The following is a 20,439-nucleotide window of genomic DNA, read 5'->3' as shown; positions in this document are numbered from 1 at the left end:
CCCCCAGGGCGAGGGGTCAAGGGACACCCCACCATGGGACCGAGAGCAAAGGGGGAGGGGGGGGGAGAGGAACGTACACACAGCATCACAAACACCAACAAACATCAAACAAACAAGAAATAATAAAAACGATCCCATGCAGAACAACTTTATTATCTCGCTACGTTTTAGGATCTTTTATGATAAAATATAATTACAAATATTTTAATTGATACGTTTATCAAGGTATTCATTTACATACGAACGACTTTACTGAATAATACAGCTCAAATGTATATATTTAGGAGATTAGAGTCGCAAACGTGACCCGTCCAACCCCCCCCCCTCCGTGACCTTGTGACCTTCCAGGTCACTGGACCGCACAGACAAGCACAAGACTATAGCGGGTACCTGCTGCCTTAAGGCGCGGGGATTCCACCCGACCTTTTGTACCACTTACGGGCTATTCATGCCCGTGCTACCTCTTGGGTGGCTTAATCTTTATCAATCAATCAATCAATCACCCGACCCTTCGCCTAAATCAAAGGGTCGTCGGGTTCCCAACCAATCACGTGCCCCCACATTGATACACACAGGTAGGTGTTAAACCTGTCTCCCACAGTTGAGGTATTACGGGCTCACCATAGCCCGTGCTACTTGCCCCGCTCCTGTGCCAGGTAAGTTACGGGCTCACCAAAGCCCGTGCTACTTGCCCCGCTCCTGTGCCAGGTAAGTTACGGGCTCACCATAGCCCGTGCTACTTGCCCCGCTCCTGTGCCAGGTAACTTACGGGCTCACCAAAGCCCGTGCTACTTGCCCCGCTCCTGTGCCAGGTAACTTACGGGCTCACCAAAGCCCGTGCTACTTGCCCCGCTCCTGTGCCAGGTAAGTTACGGGCTCACCATAGCCCGTGCTACTTGCCCCGCTCCTGTGCCAGGTAACTTACGGGCTCACCAAAGCCCGTGCTACTTGCCCCGCTCCTGTGCCAGGTAAGTTACGGGCTCACCATAGCCCGTGCTACTTGCCCCGCTCCTGTGCCAGGTAACTTACGGGCTCACCAAAGCCCGTGCTACTTGCCCCGCTCCTGTGCCAGGTAACTTACGGGCTCACCAAAGCCCGTGCTACTTGCCCCGCTCCTGTGCCAGGTAAGTTACGGGCTCACCATAGCCCGTGCTACTTGCCCCGCTCCTGTGCCAGGTAACTTACGGGCTCACCATAGCCCGTGCTACTTGCCCCGCTCCTGTGCCAGGTAAGTTACGGGCTCACCATAGCCCGTGCTACTTGCCCCGCTCCTGTGCCAGGTAAGTTACGGGCTCACCATAGCCCGTGCTACTTGCCCCGCTCCTGTGCCAGGTAAGTTACGGGCTCACCATAGCCCGTGCTACTTGCCCCGCTCCTGTGCCAGGTAAGTTACGGGCTCACCATAGCCTGTGCTACTTGCCCCGCTCCTGTGCCAGGTAACTTACGGGCTCACCATAGCCCGTGTTACTTGCCCCGCTCCTGTGCCAGGTAAGTTACGGGCTCACCATAGCCCGTGCTACTTGCCCCGCTCCTGTGCCAGGTAAGTTACGGGCTCACCATAGCCCGTGCTACTTGGAACTTGTTCCCGGTAGCTGAATCTATAACAACAATAACAACAGTCGAGGTACTGTAGGTACAACTTGGCCTCAGCCAGGAGATCCGCTCAAGGGAATGGATTGAGAACGACTGCATAATTAGTGCTATTTATCTACTCTATGCATGGTTAAGGTTACTTTAGGTTAAGGCTTGGTTAGGCTACAGTTCTATTTTGGTTGCGTTAATACGGTATATTATTGATGATAATGTGAAATATGGAATTTGAAAACTATTTCAATGTGCCCGAGAATTCCATTTACAGAAAACCAAATTCTTGTAAGAAAACGTTTTCAGCATACACCTTTATGTTTAAAACCAACGATTTACAACACAATAAAGTTATAACTTTAGAACAATCAATTTACGACAAAGGTTCATTTGCCAGTTTACACGTAGACTATTACTGGAACCGTAATACAGACTTCCAGACCATCACAAATACCAAGATAAATACCTCAGGTGGTTTGAAGGAGGGCGTGGCTTCTCTGTGATGACGGGGGGGGGGGGGTAAGGATGAGATGTGCACGATATGTCAATAAAATTTGTTAGTAACTAGCTTACCATAAGTAAATTGCTTAGCCTAAGAACATAATAGGGGTTCAATAGCCTGAAATCCAGCAGTGTAGTGGTGAAACGTTCTCTCAGCCACTTCCCCCCACAAGAATGGGGGCCCCCATATAATTATAGGTCACCACATGGGGCCCCATATAATTATAGGCCCCCCTACATGGGGGGCCCCATAATTATACAGAGACCCTAAGTGGCATTTAGCCTCTCGAGGTCACGGTAATGTTAGTAAAGATGCTCATGTATCTAAGGAACCAACCAGCTCATCAATGCTGTAATTTGCTTAGCTTTCGGGGGTACAGTTCCTGAACCCAGTTATGTAGCTGTAATATATTCCACAACTCACAGGATGAGTACGAGCTGCATAATGAATTGACAAAATGAGTCAGGATATAACTTTTTTTTTTTTTTTTTTTTTGAGATATATACAAGAGTTGTTACATTCTTGTACAGCCACTAGTACGCGTAGCGTTTCGGGCAAGTCCTTAATCCTATGGTCCCTGGAATACGATCCCCTGCCGCGAAGAATCGTTTTTTCATCCAAGTACACATTTTACTGTTGCGTTAAACAGAGGCTACAGTTAAGGAATTGCGCCCAGTAAATCCTCCCCGGCCAGGATACGAACCCATGACATAGCGCTCGCGGAACGCCAGGCGAGTGTCTTACCACTACACCACGGAGACTGCTAACTTGTCAACGTTGGCGCTATCTTGAGTTGATTCCGAGGATTAACGTCCCCGCGGCCCAGTCTCTTGACCAAGCATGCTGGTTGGTGGTCTAACAACCAGGCTGGCTGTCAGACCCAGTTGTAACTACGTACGAACCACACTCAGTTCGTACGTACGCTGTGGTTCGTACGTACGCTGATGTACGAACCACACTCAGCTTCCATAGTATGACTAAACGACCTCTATTCACTTTTTAGATAAATTATAAATTTTGCCCCGAGGGGCGAGTTTATTGGGCAGCGCCACTCATCCTGTGAGTGGACACACCGCCATAGTGACAGTATTGGGCAGCGTCACTCATCCTGTGAGTGGACACACCGCCATAGTGACAGTATTGGGCAGCGTCACTCATCCTGTGAGTGGACACACCGCCATAGTGACAGTATTGGGCAGCACCACTCATCCTGTGAGTGGACACACCGCCATAGTGACAGAATTGGGCAGCGCCACTCATCCTGTGAGTGGACACACCGCCATAGTGACAGTATTGGGCAGCGCCACTCATCCTGTGAGTGGACACATCGCCATAGTGACAGTATTGGGCAGCGTCACTCATCCTGTGAGTGGACACACCGCCATAGTGACAGTATTGGGCAGCGCCACTCATCCTGTGAGTGGACACACCGCCATAGTGACAGTATTGGGCAGCGCCACTCATCCTGTGAGTGGACACACCGCCATAGTGACAGTATTGGGCAGCGCCACCCATCCTGTGAGTGGACACACTGCCATAGTGACAGTATTGGGCAGCGCCACTCATCCTGTGAGTGGACACACTGCCATAGTGACAGTATTGGGCAGCGCCACTCATCCTGTGAGTGGACACATCGCCATAGTGACAGTATTGGGCAGCGTCACTCATCCTGTGAGTGGACACATCGCCATAGTGACAGTATTGGACAGCGTCACTCATCCTGTGAGTGGACACATCGCCATAGTGACAGTATTGGACAGCGTCACTCATCCTGTGAGTGGACACACCGCCATAGTGACAGTATTGGGCAGCGCCACTCATCCTGTGAGTGGACACACCGCCATAGTGACAGTATTGGGCAGCGCCACTCATCCTGTGAGTGGACACACCGCCATAGTGACAGTATTGGGCAGCGCCACTCATCCTGTGAGTGGACTCACCGCCATAGTGACAGTATTGGGCAGCGTCACTCATCCTGTGAGTGGACATACCGCCATAGTGACAGTATGGGGCAGCGTCCACTCATCCTGTGAGTGGACACATCGCCATAGTGACAGTATGGGGCAGCGTCCACTCATCCTGTGAGTGGACACATCGCCATAGTGACAGTATTGGGCAGCGTCACTCATCCTGTGAGTGGACACATCGCCATAGTGACAGTATTGGGCAGCGCCACTCATCCTGTGAGTGGACACATCGCCATAGTGACAGTATTGGGCAGCGCCACTCATCCTGTGAGTGGACACACCGCCATAGTGACAGTATTGGGCAGCACCACTCATCTTGTGAGTGGACACACCGCCACAGTGACAGTATTGGGCAGCGCCACTCATCCTGTGAGTGGACACACCGCCATAGTGACAGTATTGGGCAGCGCCACTCATCTTGTGAGTGGACACACCGCCATAGCCGCATGTACAACACTCCCCAATAGGAAGAAAACCCGCTGGGTTGTTCATCCTGTCACTTGTACCCAGACAGCTAAAAAGAAATACTTAATTTTAATAAAACAAAAAGTTTTATGCCATCCTGTCTATAAGTCACAATGTAAACTTTACAGAAGTCAATACTCAAGAGTGCTTGACCCGGAGGCTGGGTTGGGTAACTCACAGGCACCCCGGGAGAGCTGAAGAAACAAGGTGACAAGTGGCACTCACCCTGAGTGTGTGCCTGGCACTCACCCTGAGTGAGTGCCTGGCACTCCCCCCCTCCCCCCCAGACCCAACAAAACTACACATACACCACTAATCTTGTGGTTAGAAAATGGCCTTAAACTAGAGACCTTTGAGAAGACCGTAACCATATTATTCATTCTATACACCTTTTATAAGATTTGTTCTCGAGGTCTCTCCCCAATTACACCCGTCTCCTCTCTCCATTACACCCCCTTACACCCCCCTCTCTCCTCCCCCATTACACCCCTCTCTCTCCTCTCCTCCCCCATTAAACTACTCCCCCAGAAGACGTGGAGGAACAACTCGAGCAAGCAAGAAATTATCAAAAGCACGCACCAAGCCGGGAAGGCTATGTTAGAACATGTAGAATAGGCTATGTAGGGTATGTAGAACCAAATGTGCGGCATACTCATTAGCCGCTAAATATCACCCAGGATGCCAATACGAGAACACAAACACAACTTGAGCCAGAAACACTTACTGCAACTAACCTTGGGCCGGTGTGTGTGTGTGGCGCGGGTCCTCACGCCATGGTGAAGACTTATATATGGACAAATATATATAAGCCAGTATAAACACCACTAGATATAAGAACCCAGTGATATGGGCATCCCTCCAGTTGGTTCACCACTACTGCTACTCTGCGCCAGAGTGCCACTTGCTGGGGGTAAGCGTGGCACTATGGGGGGAGGGGGAGAGCGTATTGGGGTGCTACGCCTGGCACTCTAGGGGGTGGTGGGGGGGGGGGGGTAGAGGGGGCACCAGGTCTCACTGAGGGTCTGGTGTCGGGCACAGCGAGCACTTCCAACCTCACTGCCAAACAGCGACTAACTGAGCGTGGCCTCTGGGTATACCCACGACTGCTGGTGGTGCCCGGCCGCCCGCCTCATCACCACCACCACCACCACTACCACTCCCTGACCCACCACCACCACCACCACCAGCCTCCCTCGCCACCAGTACTACCACCCCTCCACCCCCACCCCGCCACCGTCCTCATAACCAAGCCAGGATTCTTAGCAAAGTACTAGGGCAAGAAAGGGAAATATGGACAGACTGTATTTTGTCCTCGTACAGGGACAGGCTGGGACAGGCTGGGACAGGCTGGGACAGGAGGAACAGGCTGGGACAGGAGGAACAGGCTGGGACAAGAGGAACAGGCTGGGACAGGAGGAACAGGCTGGGACAGGAGGAACAGGCTGGGACAAGAGGAACAGGCTGGGACAGGAGGAACAGGCTGGGACAGGAGGAACAGGCTGGGACAGGCTGGGACAGACGCTACAACACTATAACGAGACGGCAATAACCTCGACTTTCGGAGAAAACTGCAGTGCACCAATTAACCTGTTGTACTAACTACCCCTCGTAACTTTATCATAAATTTGAGGCAATTTAAAACTTAGGCAGTTCAACATAAACTTACGACGATTAGCTGGAAAAGCCCAACGGTCCAGTTTCCTAAATCCACGAGGTGATTGAAACCTTTCCTCCACCGGCCAAGGGATGGGTTCATGGCACTTTTCTAACCACTAAGAATAACTATCAGACAGGCACTTGAGTGCCACACCGAAAGAGCAAAGCGTAACGAGCGGAGTTCGACAAGACTCTAACCTCTGACCCATACCGTTTCCGCTATACACACTCAAAATACAAAGTACCTACGGGCTCACCATAGCCTGTGCTACTTGCAACTTTGTTCCAGGTAGCGAATCTTTAGCAACACTCAAACATGTTGATTGATTTAGTATTTATTTATTAATTTATATACAAGAAGGTACATTGGGTTTATGAGGATACACGAACCCACTCACTAGGGAGCCGGTCGGCCGAGCGGATAGCACACTGGACTTGTGATCCTGTGGTCCTGGGTTCGATTCCAGGCGCCGGCGAGAAACAATGGGCAAAGTTTCTTTCACCCTATGTCCCTGTTACCTAGCAGTAAAATAGGTACCTGGGTGTTAGTCAGCTGTCACGGGCTGCTTCCTGGGGGTGGAGGCCTGGTCGAAGACCGGGCCGCGGGGACACTAAAGCCCGGAAATCATCTCAAGATAACCTCAAGATATACATAGCATGGTATTTACAATCTTGTAAAGCTACTAGTACGCGCAGCGTTTCGGGCAGAAAGATGTAGATGTTTGGCGACGATGCAAAGGCGGTGAGGAGAATATGAGCTGATGATGACTGCAACATAACTCCGGGACTCGAATGTGATCCAGGAGAGTGAGCAGGTGGTTACTAGAATTCAAGCACAATATGTGCAAAGCAACGAGGATAATAATAATAATGGAAAGATGCTGGATAGTGTTCAGTGTGAGGAGGAGGCAGTTCATAGGACCGTAGAAGAAGGCCCTTGAGCATCGAGCATCAACACATCATCGAGTCCACCTCCAGAGGCACATGGAATAGTAGTAGCATTTGTTTCAGGTATGTAAATAAGTGCTTTAGAACACCATACACAACCTACGTGAGACTTGTACTAGAGCACGCAGCACCACCACGGAACCTCTCAATTCATAGAGCACAAAAATACAATTAATCAAGTCCAAAAATTTGCAATAAAACCTTTACATAGCTATGACGACAGAGCTACTAGTATATATATTTTTTCAACCCGTTCTCGCAAATTTAATAAGTCAATATTGACTTATTAAATATGTGCATAGGTGACATACTTAACATAATAGATACCCTTAAAAAGATTCATAGAAAACACCGACCTTACCTAACCTTGTTAGTATCTTAAGATAAGCATCTTATTGCTTCGTAATTACAATTATTACCTAACCTATAATAGGTATAGGTTAAGTAATAATTGTAATTGCGAAGCAATAAGATGCTTATCTTAAGATACTAACAAGGTTAGGTAAGGTCGGTGTTTTCTATGAATCTTTTTAAGGGTATCTATTATGTTTAGTATATCACCTATGCACGTAGTTAATAAGTCAATATTGACTTTACGAATTTGCGAGAACGGGTTGATTTTTTTCAGGGATATTCCTGCGCTGGAACTGGGATTTGTTAACTATTTTAAACAACTAGAAAATGATGAACCTGAGGTGAAATGACCGCGAGACTTAAATAAGCCAAACATGTACACATGATAGTGAAGACTGTCTTTAGTTTAGACATATTGTAGTGTTCACCACATCACTCTACCACACTGTTCACCTCCACCACTCACCACCACCACCACACTGCTCACCACCACCACACACTGCTCACCATCACCACCCGTTACCACCACTCCTCACCATCACCACCAATACACTGCTCACCACCACTCCTCACCATCACCACCACCACCCCTCACCATCACCACCAACACACTGCTCACCACCACTCCTCACCATCACCACCAACACACACTGTTCACCACCACCACTCACTACCAACACACTGCTCACCACCACACCCCAACAAACACTGCCACACACAGCGCCTCGCTGGACCAGCCTACCACTTCCTGGCAACTTATGATCGCGTTATTAGCCTGGATAGCTACTTACATCCAATTGGCGAAAACCACAGTCAGCAACTCCCTCCTCCTCCTCCTCCCCAGCTCCTCACCCCCTTACTCCTCGTCTCCCTCACGTTACTCACGTTCCTCAGTGACTCAAGCCATTGGTACTCATACACGCACGCCGTCTCGCTTCACTACTGACGCTGTCGCACTGCTAAACTGCCTCGCTCTGACTCAAGGTGTGGACGTAGAGGGGGTACCTTGAGAACGCCAGGAAACTTTTCCTGGTAACGTCAGGAAACTTTTCCTGGTAACGTCAGGAAACTTTGCGGCTCGAGTACATTGTTAAGCTTCAAGGTGACACAGTCATCGCTTAAAATGCCTCTGGAACCATAACAAGGAAGTTACTGCCACTCAAGGTCAGATGAAGGGTACCTTGAACAAGGAGTACCTGCAAGAATGGTACTGGGGCGAAGGGTACCTATGTGAAGGGTACCTGGATGTAGGATACCTGGCTGAATTATGAAAAGGCACCAAGGCTGGAAACACTACTTAAGTGTACCCGTGTGAAGAGGCACCACCTAGGTGTAGGTGTGTAGCAAGGGTGCCAGAGGGGCTGGCACTCTGGGGCAATCGTGTTAGCCGCGTGTGGGTCAACCATCCAGCCGGGGCGCTAACCACCATCTCAAACCACCCAGGCTCCATCATCAACACGGCGACCCGAGCCCGCATGCACAGTTACATCAACAGCCTCCAGGTAGAAAAACTGGTCACCAGGTCTCTCTCTCAACACCCACTCCTACTACACTCCTGGTGTGTATGTTCGCTACCACCTGTGTCCCAACACCTGCCTCTACACTCCTGGTGAGTGTGTGTGTGCTGCCACCTGTGTCCCAACACCTGCCTCTACACTCCTGGTGAGTGTGTGTGTGTGTGTGTGTGTGTGTGTGTGTGTGTGTGTGTGTGTGTGTGTGTGTGTGTGTGTGTGTGTGTGTGTGTGTGTGTGTGTATACATACAGCACCGCATCTCTCCCAAATACCAAACACCTGTTCTTACACTCTTGGTGTAAGAACAGGTGTTCTTACACTCTTGGTGTAAGAACAGGTGTTCTTACACCTGAGAATGAGATGGGGGAGCAGGGGTGGGAGTGAGTGAGTGTGGATAAACCCATCCCCTCTACCACGTATTAAACACAACACGCCGTGACCCCACACAAGCGCAAGAGAGACAGACAGACAGAGAGAGACAGACTGTCCACAGTCTAGACAGAGAACAGCGTCAACCATCAACCCGGTCAGCCTAAAAATGACCCAAGTGTGGAGGGGGAAAACCACTGCTGCCCCAGCTAATCCTCTTGACCTCACTCGAGGCTACATAAAGCCCATATTTGACCACCACAGCGGTAGGCCTCACCCTGAAAATACCCCACATTCAGTAGACCTAGCCTGAGGCTTCAATTTGGCCACGATGGAGGGGTGGAGGAGGGGGAAGATGGGGCAGTATGTCATCTCCTGTCTGAAAGGAGACAGCATACTCCTACACACCTGGTGTATTATATATACTGCCACATGTGCTCCAATACACCTGTCCGTACGTGTTACCCTTCACAGTCTAGCCTAACCTAGCCTAACCTAGCCTAGCCTAGCCTAGCCTAGCCTAGCCTATCCAACCAGGCGCGTCACATCAAAGATCATTAAAGCAATAATGCAAAAAACTTTTCCACATGCATAATCCAATTCACAAGGATATGTTGCGGAGAACAAAATATAATAAAAATATGTTATATGTTTTATGAATCATGCGAGTAAAGTGAATTTATAAAATGGTTTTCTAAGTGAAGGGGGGGAGGGGGGGGGGGGAGGGGGGGGGGAGGGGGGGGGAGGGGGGGGGAGACATGATCTTGTGCGCCATAATACAACACACGATTTTGTGTATTTTAATACAATATATTTCCGGATGGAGCAGAGTCCCTCGCGTCTTATCCTCAGGAGAATGCAGCAATCAGAAGTCTATTCTGATTACGGTAATCAGAAGTGCACGAATAATCAGTACACGAACATCAGCAACATTTGCTGTACAGCCCTGGTGGTTCACCTGCAATCTTCAACACACACGTCCATACGTCAGGCTGCGAGGCAGCCGCGTCCAACAGCCTGGTTGATCAGTCCGGCAACCAGGAGGCCTGGTCGACGACCGGGCCGCGGGGACGCTAAGCCCCGGAAGCACCTCAAGGTAACCTCAAGGTAACCACACACACACACACACACACACACACACACACACACACACACACACACACACACACACACACACACACACACACACACACACACGCCGCAATATGTCTGCATTTTACTGTTGCAACTGTCATCTCCTGCGCAACAGCAACCAGGAGGCCTGGTCGGAGGAGACCAGGCCGCAGGGGGAGGGGCGTTGACCCCCTGAAATCATTACAAGGTAAAAATCCTTATATAAATCTCGTAAACCTCGCAGGTATTACACCATCTTGCAAGATGCTGCCCAGACTCCACACCACGTTGCGTGCAAGGCAATCCACGTTGCGTGCAAGGCAATCCACGTTGCGTGCAAGGCAATCCACGTTGCGTGCAAGGCAATCCACGTTGCGTGCAAGGCAATCCACGTTGCGTGCAAGGAAATCCACGTTGCCTGCAAGGAAATCCACGTTGCGTGCAAGGCAATCCACGTTGCGTGCAAGGCAATCCATAGGCGGTCAATCCCGGGTATTTCCCGGCTTTTAACCCAAGTCCACCAATGCGTCAATTTTTTATCCTAGCAAATCAATCCGTTAAAATTACGACGTATTATTAACAATTAAAACACCGAAATATTGACGATGAGTCACAAGGGTGAACAGGTGTGTGTGTGTGGTGAGTCACAAGGATGGACAGGTGTGTGTGTGGTGAGTCACAAGGGTAAACAGGTGTGTGTGATGAGTCACAAGGGTGGACAGGTGTGTGTGTGTGGTGAGTCATAAGGGTGAACAGGTGTGTGTGGTGAGTCACCAGGCTGGACACAGGTGTGTGTGTGTGTGTGGTGAGTCACCAGGCTGGACACAGGTGTGTGTGGTGAGTCACGACACACACACACACACACACACACACACACACAGGAGAGAAAGGCAAGAGGGGTGAACAACTGAACATGTTTGCTGCCGGGGTCATTGTAGCCTCAAGTGGCCGGGGGGGGGGAGGGGGGCTGGGGGGTCGAGGAGAGGGGGGGGGGGCTGGGGGGTCGAGGAGAGGGGGGGGGAGGGGTAAGGGAGTAGGGGGGAACCACACTACAACACCCCCAATGCAACACACCACAATACAAGACGATACAATTCAACACACCATTCAACACTGCATTATAAACACACAAAGTTCACAGAAAACAAAAAGTGACGTTGCCAAACAAAAAAACACAAACAAACAAACAAACACAAACAAAAAAACACAAACAAAAAATCGCCCATCGACATTTTTTTTTTGGGGGGGGGGGGGGGGGGGGGGTATCAATATAAATTTTTTTCGTAATGAATTTGGTCATTAATTCAGACCAAACCCATTTTTTTCTGATCCCGTCTTCCAATACCATCAACTAGGACTGATTTACAAAATTACAAGATTAATTAAAAAGACTAATTAACTCATTCATGATACCGGCGTGAAATTTGTCCACTGGTGAGCGTAAAAAAGTGTTCATGGAGAGAGAACACACACACACACACACACACACACACACACACACACACACACACACACACACACACACACACACACACACACACACATTAGTAAGTGATGTGGTGGAGGCTGACTCCATACACAGTTTCAAGTGTAGATATAATAGAGCCCAATAGGCTCAGGAATCTGTACACCTGTTGATTGACGGTTGAGAGGCGGGACCAAAGAGCCAGAGCTCAACCCCTGCAAGCACAACTAGGTGAGTACACACACACACACAGGAAGTGATGAAGTAATGTGGTGGAGGCTGATTCCATATACAGTTTCAAGTGTAGATATGATAGAGCCCAATAGGCTCAGAAGAAAATGCAGAATAGAACCAGTGAAAAGCAGAGGTGCCATAGGCACAATCAGAGAACACTGTATAAACATCAGAGGTCCGCGGTTGTTCAACGTCCTCCCAGCAAGCATAAGAAATATTGCCGGAACAACCGTGGACATTTTCAAGAGGAAACTAGATTTATTCCTCCAAGGAGTGCCGGACCAACCGGGCTGTGGTGGGTATGTGGGCCTGCGGGCCGCTCCAAGCAACAGCCTGGTGGACCAAACTCTCACAAGTCAAGCCTGGCCTCGGGCCGGGCTTGGGGAGTAGAAGAACTCCCAGAACCCCATCAACCAGGTATCAACCAGGAATCTGTACACCTGTTGATTGACTGTTGAGGCGGGACCAAAGAGCCAGAGCTCAACCCCCGCAAGCACAACTAGATGAATACAACTAGGTGAATACAAAAATTAAGGAAGAGGGAGGGAGGGAATTATCAGTGGAAAGGGTCAAGCCATTACGAGAATATAGCACTGGGAAGGGGTCAGGATAAGGATTTGGGATGAGACGAGGGGGAAGAAATGGTGCCCATCAACTTGTGGACGGTCAGGGATTGAACGCCGACCTGCATGAAGCGAAACCGTCGCTCTACCGTCCAACCCAAGTGAAGGGAGATCATTTGCGTTGAACTTAACGTCTATCGTCAATCACAAAAGCCACTCGTCTACACCTTGAAAAATATATATGACCCACAAAATTATTTTTTCCTAAGAGCCGCTCATGTTTGATCAATTTGCCTTCTATTCCAGCATGTATGAAGCAGTTGACAGTGGAAAGAGCTCGACTCTCAGCAAAGCTTTTCATACTGTGCGGCACAAAACCTGGTGGTGCCGTGTGGAAGGCTCGAACCTATGTTTCTACCAACCCACAACGCCCAAAACACCCACACCAAGACACTGACTTAATAAGGCAGAGGCTCACGCTATCTAGAATGCTATCTTAAATGGGACAAGATAATCATAATGCGATTAAGATAATGCTATCTTCAGAACACGGTTACATTACTCCAAACAAAGAGTTAGTGTGCCGACGATGAATCACAATAACGGGGCTGAAGATATGATGACCACCAGAAGATGATAAGAACGACGTTTCGGTCCGTCCTGGACCATTTAGAGTCTTCTTAATCGACTTCATAATGGTCCAGAACGGACCGAAACGTCGTCGTCTGTTCATCTTCTGGAATGTAATTTAGTCACCAAAGAGTTAGTATAAGTGGAGTTAAGTCAGAGTAGGAAACTGGTATTAAGTGGAATGCCTCAAGGCCCTGTCCTGGGACCTCTCTGATTTGCCACGTATGTAAACGATTTACATTCAGGATTGTGTAAATCGTAAATAGACTATATTTGTAAATGTGCAAAAGTTACGAAAATTTGGCGTGAAACTCGGAAGACTCAAAATGATTCAAAACTATCTTACAGATACCTGGTTGATACCAGAGGTCTTTGAAATGTTCGAAAGATTGGCAAATGCAGTTTAATGCTGACAAATGCAAGGTTCTGAGGCTAAGTTATCATTACTGTATAGACTTAGGAGGGTTATGATATCAGTGTATCATAACCCTGATATCATAAAGGGTTATGGATATCAGCTGGGTGGTACTAAAATTGGGGTCTGATTGCGAAAACTGATGTTTGGTTGACATACTCTAGAGTGGACTGTAGAGTAAAATAAAATAACAACGTACTGGAGTGAAAGATATGGTAGAAAATGTAGAATAGAACCAGTGAAGAGCAGGTGCGCCATAGGCACAATCAGAGAACACTGTATAAACATCAGAGGTCCGCGGTTGTTCAACGTCCTCCCAGCAAGCATAAGAAATATTGCCGGAACAACCGTGGACATCTTCAAGAGGAAACTAGATTTATTCCTCCAAGGAGTGCCGGACCAACCGGGCTGTGGTGGGTATGTGGGCCTGCGGGCCGCTCCAAGCAACAGCCTGGTGGACCAAACTCTCACAAGTCAAGCCTGGCCTCGGGCCGGGCTTGGGGAGTAGAAGAACTCCCAGAACCCCATCAACCAGGTATCAACCAGGACAAATTCACTTGGACGCGTTCAGCGAAGGATGACAAGCGCCACAATGTTGCTGTTAATGATTCGCTACTTGGAACAACAAATTCCAAGCAGCACAGGCTATGGTGAGCCCGAAAAAAAAACGCCACAAATTAGAAACCTTCCATATGAAGAGATTGAAAATGTGTAACTTACGTTTTCAAGAAAGGCAAAGAGTTAGGGATGAAGTAAGTAGTGTAAAAGTGTATAAATGAACGTAACAACGGGGGATATTAATATGGTATTTCAATATATCAAAACCAAATACAACACGATACAATGTATATAAATTGGATAAGTTTAGATTTAGGATAGACCTGGGTAAATACTGGTTTGGAAACAGGGTTGTTGACATGTGGAACAGATTACCGATTAACATAGTAAACGTGGGATCACCTGATTGTTTCAAGCGTAGGATAGACACACACACGACTGAGTTTGGTAAATATAAAAAAGAACTAGCACATATCACACTACACTACACACAGAAATCACAATAGCATAATGCATCTAGTGAACAAATCCACAAGGGCCGTGACCAGGGTTCGAACCTACGTCCGAGAGGATCCCAGACGTTGCCTTAATCGACTGAGCTACGACATGGTAAAAGAATTGCAACCGGGAAATCATCCTGACCTACCACGGGTCCTGTAGCCTCTCCGAGACACAAACCAGGGTTTTACACAACTCCCCCATGCACCCGAGCTCTGTCAACAGGCGGTTCTCCCTCTTCGCCCTTGCTTCATTACACACAGAAATCACAATAGTGTGATGCATCAAATGAACAAATCCACAACCGCCGTGACGTTCGGGGTTCGAACCCTGATCACTGCCCTTGTGGATTTGTTCAACTACCACGTATCGGCCAATGGGCCTTCTGCAATTTCTTTAATTCTCTTCCTTAATTCGCCCAACCACTTGGGCTGGACGGTAGAGCGACGGTCTCGCTTCATGCAGGTCGGCGTTCAATCCCCGACCGTCCACAAGTGGTTGAGCACCATTCCCTTCCCTCCGTCCCATCCCAAATCCTTATCCTGACCCCTTCCCAGTGCTATATAGTCGTAATGGCTTGGCCCTTTCCCTTGATAATTCTTTCCCTTTTCCTTAATTCTTGTGTTGTTGTGATGTAGCGAGAATACAGCTGCATCACACCCATGACATATCCTTTAGCCCTGTCACATCCCTCGAACCAGCACCGGCTACTCTACCCAACACCACAACATACAAGAACAAAGTTTCAGGAAAACCCTCCTTTTAAAATTCTTGCGAAAAGGGGATAAGTCAAGACAATAGGAAGATGGGGCCAAGAGGACAAGTTGTTGTTGATGAGTAAAAGGATAAGACCCCCCAAAAAAGGGGGAAACTGGGGGGGGGGAGATGTTAATATGTAAAGAGAAAATTAAGAAGAGGGGCAAGACAAGAATGGGCATGGGGTGGAAGACAAGAGGATGAGGGGAAGAAGAAGACAAAAGACAAAGAAAGAGGATAAGACAAAGACTGAATTAGAAGAAGGAGAAGAAGACTTAGTAAGACTAAGAAGACTCGTGGTAAGATGCGCAGTTAAGTGTGGTCGAGGCGCAGTGAGGGAAGGAGGCGGAGAGGGGCGGGGTGTCTCATTCCCTCCCTCCCCCCTCTCACTCCTCATCGACACAGCTGTCATAATCCCCTCCCCCCCCACACATCCCCCACTAGGTCAACCCCACACCCCCACCTCTCCCCCCTCCTATCCAAACACAACATTACATAACCACCGTTGCACGCAAGGGCCAAGAAAAAAAATGAAGACGGGCTCACCATAGCCCGTGCTACTTGGAACTTTGTGTTCCGAGTAGCTGAATCTATAACAACAATAACAGCCAGACCAATCCTGAGTTCTCTCACCTAACACATTATTTACGTTATCGACCCAATACGTTAATATGTGACGTATTAGCCAAAAATTAAAGCATCGTAATATCGACGTTTTCGATGCATCAGCAACGATAGGTGCTTGGGGGATGGGGGGGAGGGGCAGGGAGTGAACGTTTAGGGTCAATAAAACAGAGGCACTTTCTTACGTTCTTGCAAAAAGCGAAGTCGCGTACGTCGCTCTACCGACCAGTCCAAATGATTGGGTCGAGGTTATACTATAAACCCAGATCGAAGCCCGAGTGCTCGTCCCCCTTTCTGCTGCCGCCGCTACAGTCAATCAGCCAGCGAGGTCAGTCGTGACGCGGTGTGGCAGTAGTGTGGAGGCTAATAATGCTGTTCCATCTTCGTCTCCTTGACAGCGTGTCTCACCACCAGGTCAAATATACAGCAGCAAAGTCTTGGGTAACCTTCCTGCTCTCTCTTTGACTCACACCACACACGAACACACAGTCCTCGTGGCCGAGCGGACAGCGTTCGGAAGTTGTAGTCCGAAGAGCCCCTGGTTCCATTTCCCGGTCGAGGCAGAAACAAATGGGCAGTTTTCTTTCCCCCGATGCCTCTCCTCACCTATATATCAGCAAATCAGTACCTCGGTAGTTAGGCAAGTGTTGTGGGGGGGGGGGGGGGGAGAGGGGACCTTGATACCAGCCTCTGCCCAGGACTTCCCCCCCCCAAAGGAATTACAGCAATACAAGACACTTGTTGTGTAACACCTTAGCAAACTACACTAGTTAGCAAACCATTGTGCTAATTACTACATAATCAGTACTTATATACCTGTATGTACTACTTATGAGTTATCACTACGCTTGTAAGTCAACGTAAGTCATTTTGAATGTCTAATTATCTTGAGGAAAAAAAATAAGTAATTAAAACGTTTTATGCAGTGGCATCCTTAGGCTTAGCTGAGGTTAGGCTTAGATTAAGTTCAGTTAGGCTTAGATTAAGTTCAGTTAGGCTTAGATTAAGTTCAGTTAGGCTTAGATTAGGTTCAGTTAGGCTTAGATTAGGTTCAGTTAGGCTTAGATTAGGTCCAATTAGGCTTAGATTAAGTTCAGTTAGGCTTAGATTAGGTTCAGTTAGGCTTAGATTAGGTTCAGTTAGGTTTCCTTGGGTTAGATTAGAATGCTAGACGTCCCAAGCCGGAGCTTCGACCACGACCATGTTGAGGAGGGTACAGGGACCTGGCGAAGATGAAGACGAGCTGGCGGTGAGTCCCTGTGTGTGGGGGGTGTGGTGAAGGCTGGCACTCTCCGCACCACTGCCACCACTTGCACCACCCTACACCCTCACTCTATACACTTGCAGACTATACCACGATGGCATAGTTATGTGGTATACCATGATGCTACACCTGCGCGGTACCCTACGCGGGTACAACATAACAACAAGCTGGTGCACGAGTGTGTGTGTGTGTGTGTGTGTGTGTGTGTGTGTGTGTGTGTGTGTGTGTGTGTGTGTGTGTGTGTGTGTGTGTGTGTGTGTGTGTGTGTGTAGGCAGAGTACTCACGGGCGGGCGGGAGACGCACAGCATCTTGGCGTGGATGGAGATCTGCGCCTGACGGGCGGAAGGCGGCGGATGGTCTGGCGTCGGCGGCTGCTGGTAGTGGGTGGGGCTCATAGGCTGCTGCTTCATCTGTGGGTGGTACAGTAGGCCTCGCTCAGCCACGCCCACACGCCCACTTCTCACGTTAACCCACTCTTTCATTCATCCCTAACCCACACTCCAAACCTAACTGCAGTCACTCCCAAATAGTGCCACGCCCCACATACGGCACCGCTTGTAAACTTTATTTCACACCCACTGCTGGGAACACGGCTGCCACTGACATTGGGGCCACTTGTCCTAGTTACAACCTAAAATATTTCATGCGAGTTCCCCTTAACAATGACCTGTTTTCAAACGCAATGACATTATTTACACCATAACAAAAATAATAATAATAATACAACCACCAACAAGGCTTAATAACCTTCAGCTTTCTTCAGGTTCCTGCCCGAGTGATGTGCCACCACAGTGGACACCTTTTAAGGGAATGTAGGTAAAAGTTTTCAGGCTAGGTAGCTTCAAGAGGGAATGGAAGCGACTGATAAAGATAGTGTTCACGAGTGCGGCAACGAAAGAGGCAATCCCATCCAGGAAGAGCAATCTTCTTCGGGTAAAGGAATACAAGGATATTGTTCTGCAAAGGGACATGATGAGGGAAGACAGAGGATAGCAGAAGCAAGAAGAGAGTCAAAGGAATGGGAAGCCACAGGCTCAGTATCTTCAGTAACCTCATAGTGGGAGTGGGAAACACTCCACCAGCAGGCCAGCATCCTCAAAGAGGAAAATAACAGAATCCACCCACCATCACATCACACAATTTTTTCCCCAATCATCTTCTATGTCTCTCTAACCCCTAAAGACCCTATCCAAACCATAGTCCCCCTGTTCCCCCATCCCATGCTCTTCCCCTGTTCCTTGCACCCCATGCCCTTTCCTGTTCCACCCACCCCATACCCTTCCCCATTCCCCCACTCCAGGCTTCCCTTCATTCCCCATCTCCTTTCCTAAATGACCCCCCCCAAATCCCATGCCCCCTCTGCTCCTCCATTCCATGCTCTCGCTGCTCCCCCACTGATTATCATGGGAGACTTCAACCACTGAAAGATAGACTGGAAGAACAAAAAACCATATAGGGGTACAGAAACATGGAGAGCTAAACAACTGGATGTGGCAACAAGAAACGTTTTAAGCCAGCATGTCAGGGGACCCAAAAGAATGAGAGGCGACAATGAATCAGCTAGATTTGACCTGGTATTCATTTTGGTGTGAATTTACCTTCAGACAACTTCGAAGTTGGAAAATCAACTTCGACGCCCCCGTGGGAATGATCGATCACAGTGTGCTGAGGCTTGAGTACTGAAGGAAGGGCCCAGGAAACAAAAGGCAGGCATACCGAAAGGGAAACTATGAGATAAGAACATTCCTAAAAAATATACCATGGGAGACAGAGCTCAGAGGAAAGTCTGCTCAAAATATGATGGGCTACATCACCCAGAAGTGTAAGCAGACAGCAGACAAGTTTGTCCCAGTCCAAAAGGGGAAAAAATAAATGCAAATGAAGAACCCATGGTTTAATCAGGGGATGTAAGCTGGCAAAGCAACTAAGTACAAGAGTGTGGAGAAACTACAGAATAACATGACACCAGAGATCAGAGAAAGATAACAAAAGTCCAGGAGTGAGTTGCTCAGGGTGAGAAGAGAGGCAGAAAGACAGTACAAAAATTACATAGCAAATAGGGTAAAGACCCAAACCAAATTGCTGCACAGCCACATTAGAAGAAAAACCAACAGTGCATGAACAGGTAACGAAGATGAGGATAGGGACACACAGATTGACTGCAAATGACAAGTAAGCAAGGAACTTGATAACAAATTCCAAGAGGTCTTCACAGTAGTGCAAGGAGAAGTTCCTGGGCTAAGAGAAGGAATATCTAACCAGGCACCACTGGAGGAGTTTGAGATTAACAGTGGGGGGTGGTAAGGAAACATTTGCTTGAGTTGGATGTTGTAACTGGTGTAGGACCAGATGAAAACTCAACATGGATACTAATAGAAGGAACAGGATCACTGTGCCTACCACTCTCAATGGCATATAAGAAGTCACTGGAAACAGGAGAACTGGCAAGAATTTGGAAGACGGTTAATGTAGCCCCAATATACAAGGGAGACAGACAGGGGGCACTGAATGACAGGCCTGTGTCCCCAATTTGCATATCATGCAAGGTAATGGAGAAGATTCTGTGAAAAAAAAACTAGCAGAACATCTGTAGAAAAAGAATTTTGCAATACACCACCAGCATGGGTTCAGGGATGGTAAATTTTGCCTCACATGATTAATAGAATTCTATGACCAGGCGACAAAATAATTAAGCAACAAAGAGAAGGGTGGGCAAACTGCATATTTTTGGATTGCCAAAAAGCTGGAGATGCAGGCAGAAATAAAAGGGAAGGTACTCCACTGGATAAGGAATAGGTACTTATTCATTGGATACTTATCCAATGAATAAGTACCCAAGCAACGGAAGACAGCGAGTCACTTTGAGGGGGGTGAGGTCTCAGTGTGGCGAGACGTCACTATTGGAGTCCCGCAGGGTTCAGTCCTCAGACCTAACCTGTTTCTGATATATGTAAATGAGG

At 48.4% G+C, this 20,439-nt stretch overlaps 1 protein-coding gene and 1 long non-coding RNA gene across 15 annotated transcripts in view; one reads left to right on the top strand and one right to left on the bottom strand.

Moving 5' to 3' along the window:
• LOC138359021 (uncharacterized) overlaps nucleotides 1-20,439 on the top strand; it is a 246,153-nt gene that overhangs the window by 128,627 nt on the left and 97,087 nt on the right. The gene's annotated exons all lie outside the window — the stretch shown is intronic.
• Nucleotides 1-20,439, bottom strand: part of LOC123745813 (ankyrin repeat and SAM domain-containing protein 1A) — a 166,253-nt gene that overhangs the window by 73,342 nt on the left and 72,472 nt on the right. For 7 of the 14 annotated variants that reach the window (XM_069317617.1, XM_069317615.1, XM_069317616.1 and 4 more), the window contains one exon: nucleotides 17,764-17,889. The exons of the other annotated variants lie outside the window; for them this stretch is intronic. In XM_069317617.1, the coding sequence (XP_069173718.1) occupies nucleotides 17,764-17,889 (126 nt within the window). The remainder of the gene's footprint in view (nucleotides 1-17,763; nucleotides 17,890-20,439) is intronic. 14 annotated transcript variants of the gene reach the window in all.

Source organism: Procambarus clarkii, chromosome 88, assembly GCF_040958095.1.
Source record: "Procambarus clarkii isolate CNS0578487 chromosome 88, FALCON_Pclarkii_2.0, whole genome shotgun sequence".
In the NCBI taxonomy this organism is placed as follows: Eukaryota; Metazoa; Arthropoda; class Malacostraca; order Decapoda; family Cambaridae; genus Procambarus; species Procambarus clarkii.
This window is presented reverse-complemented; position numbering and strand designations above follow the sequence as displayed.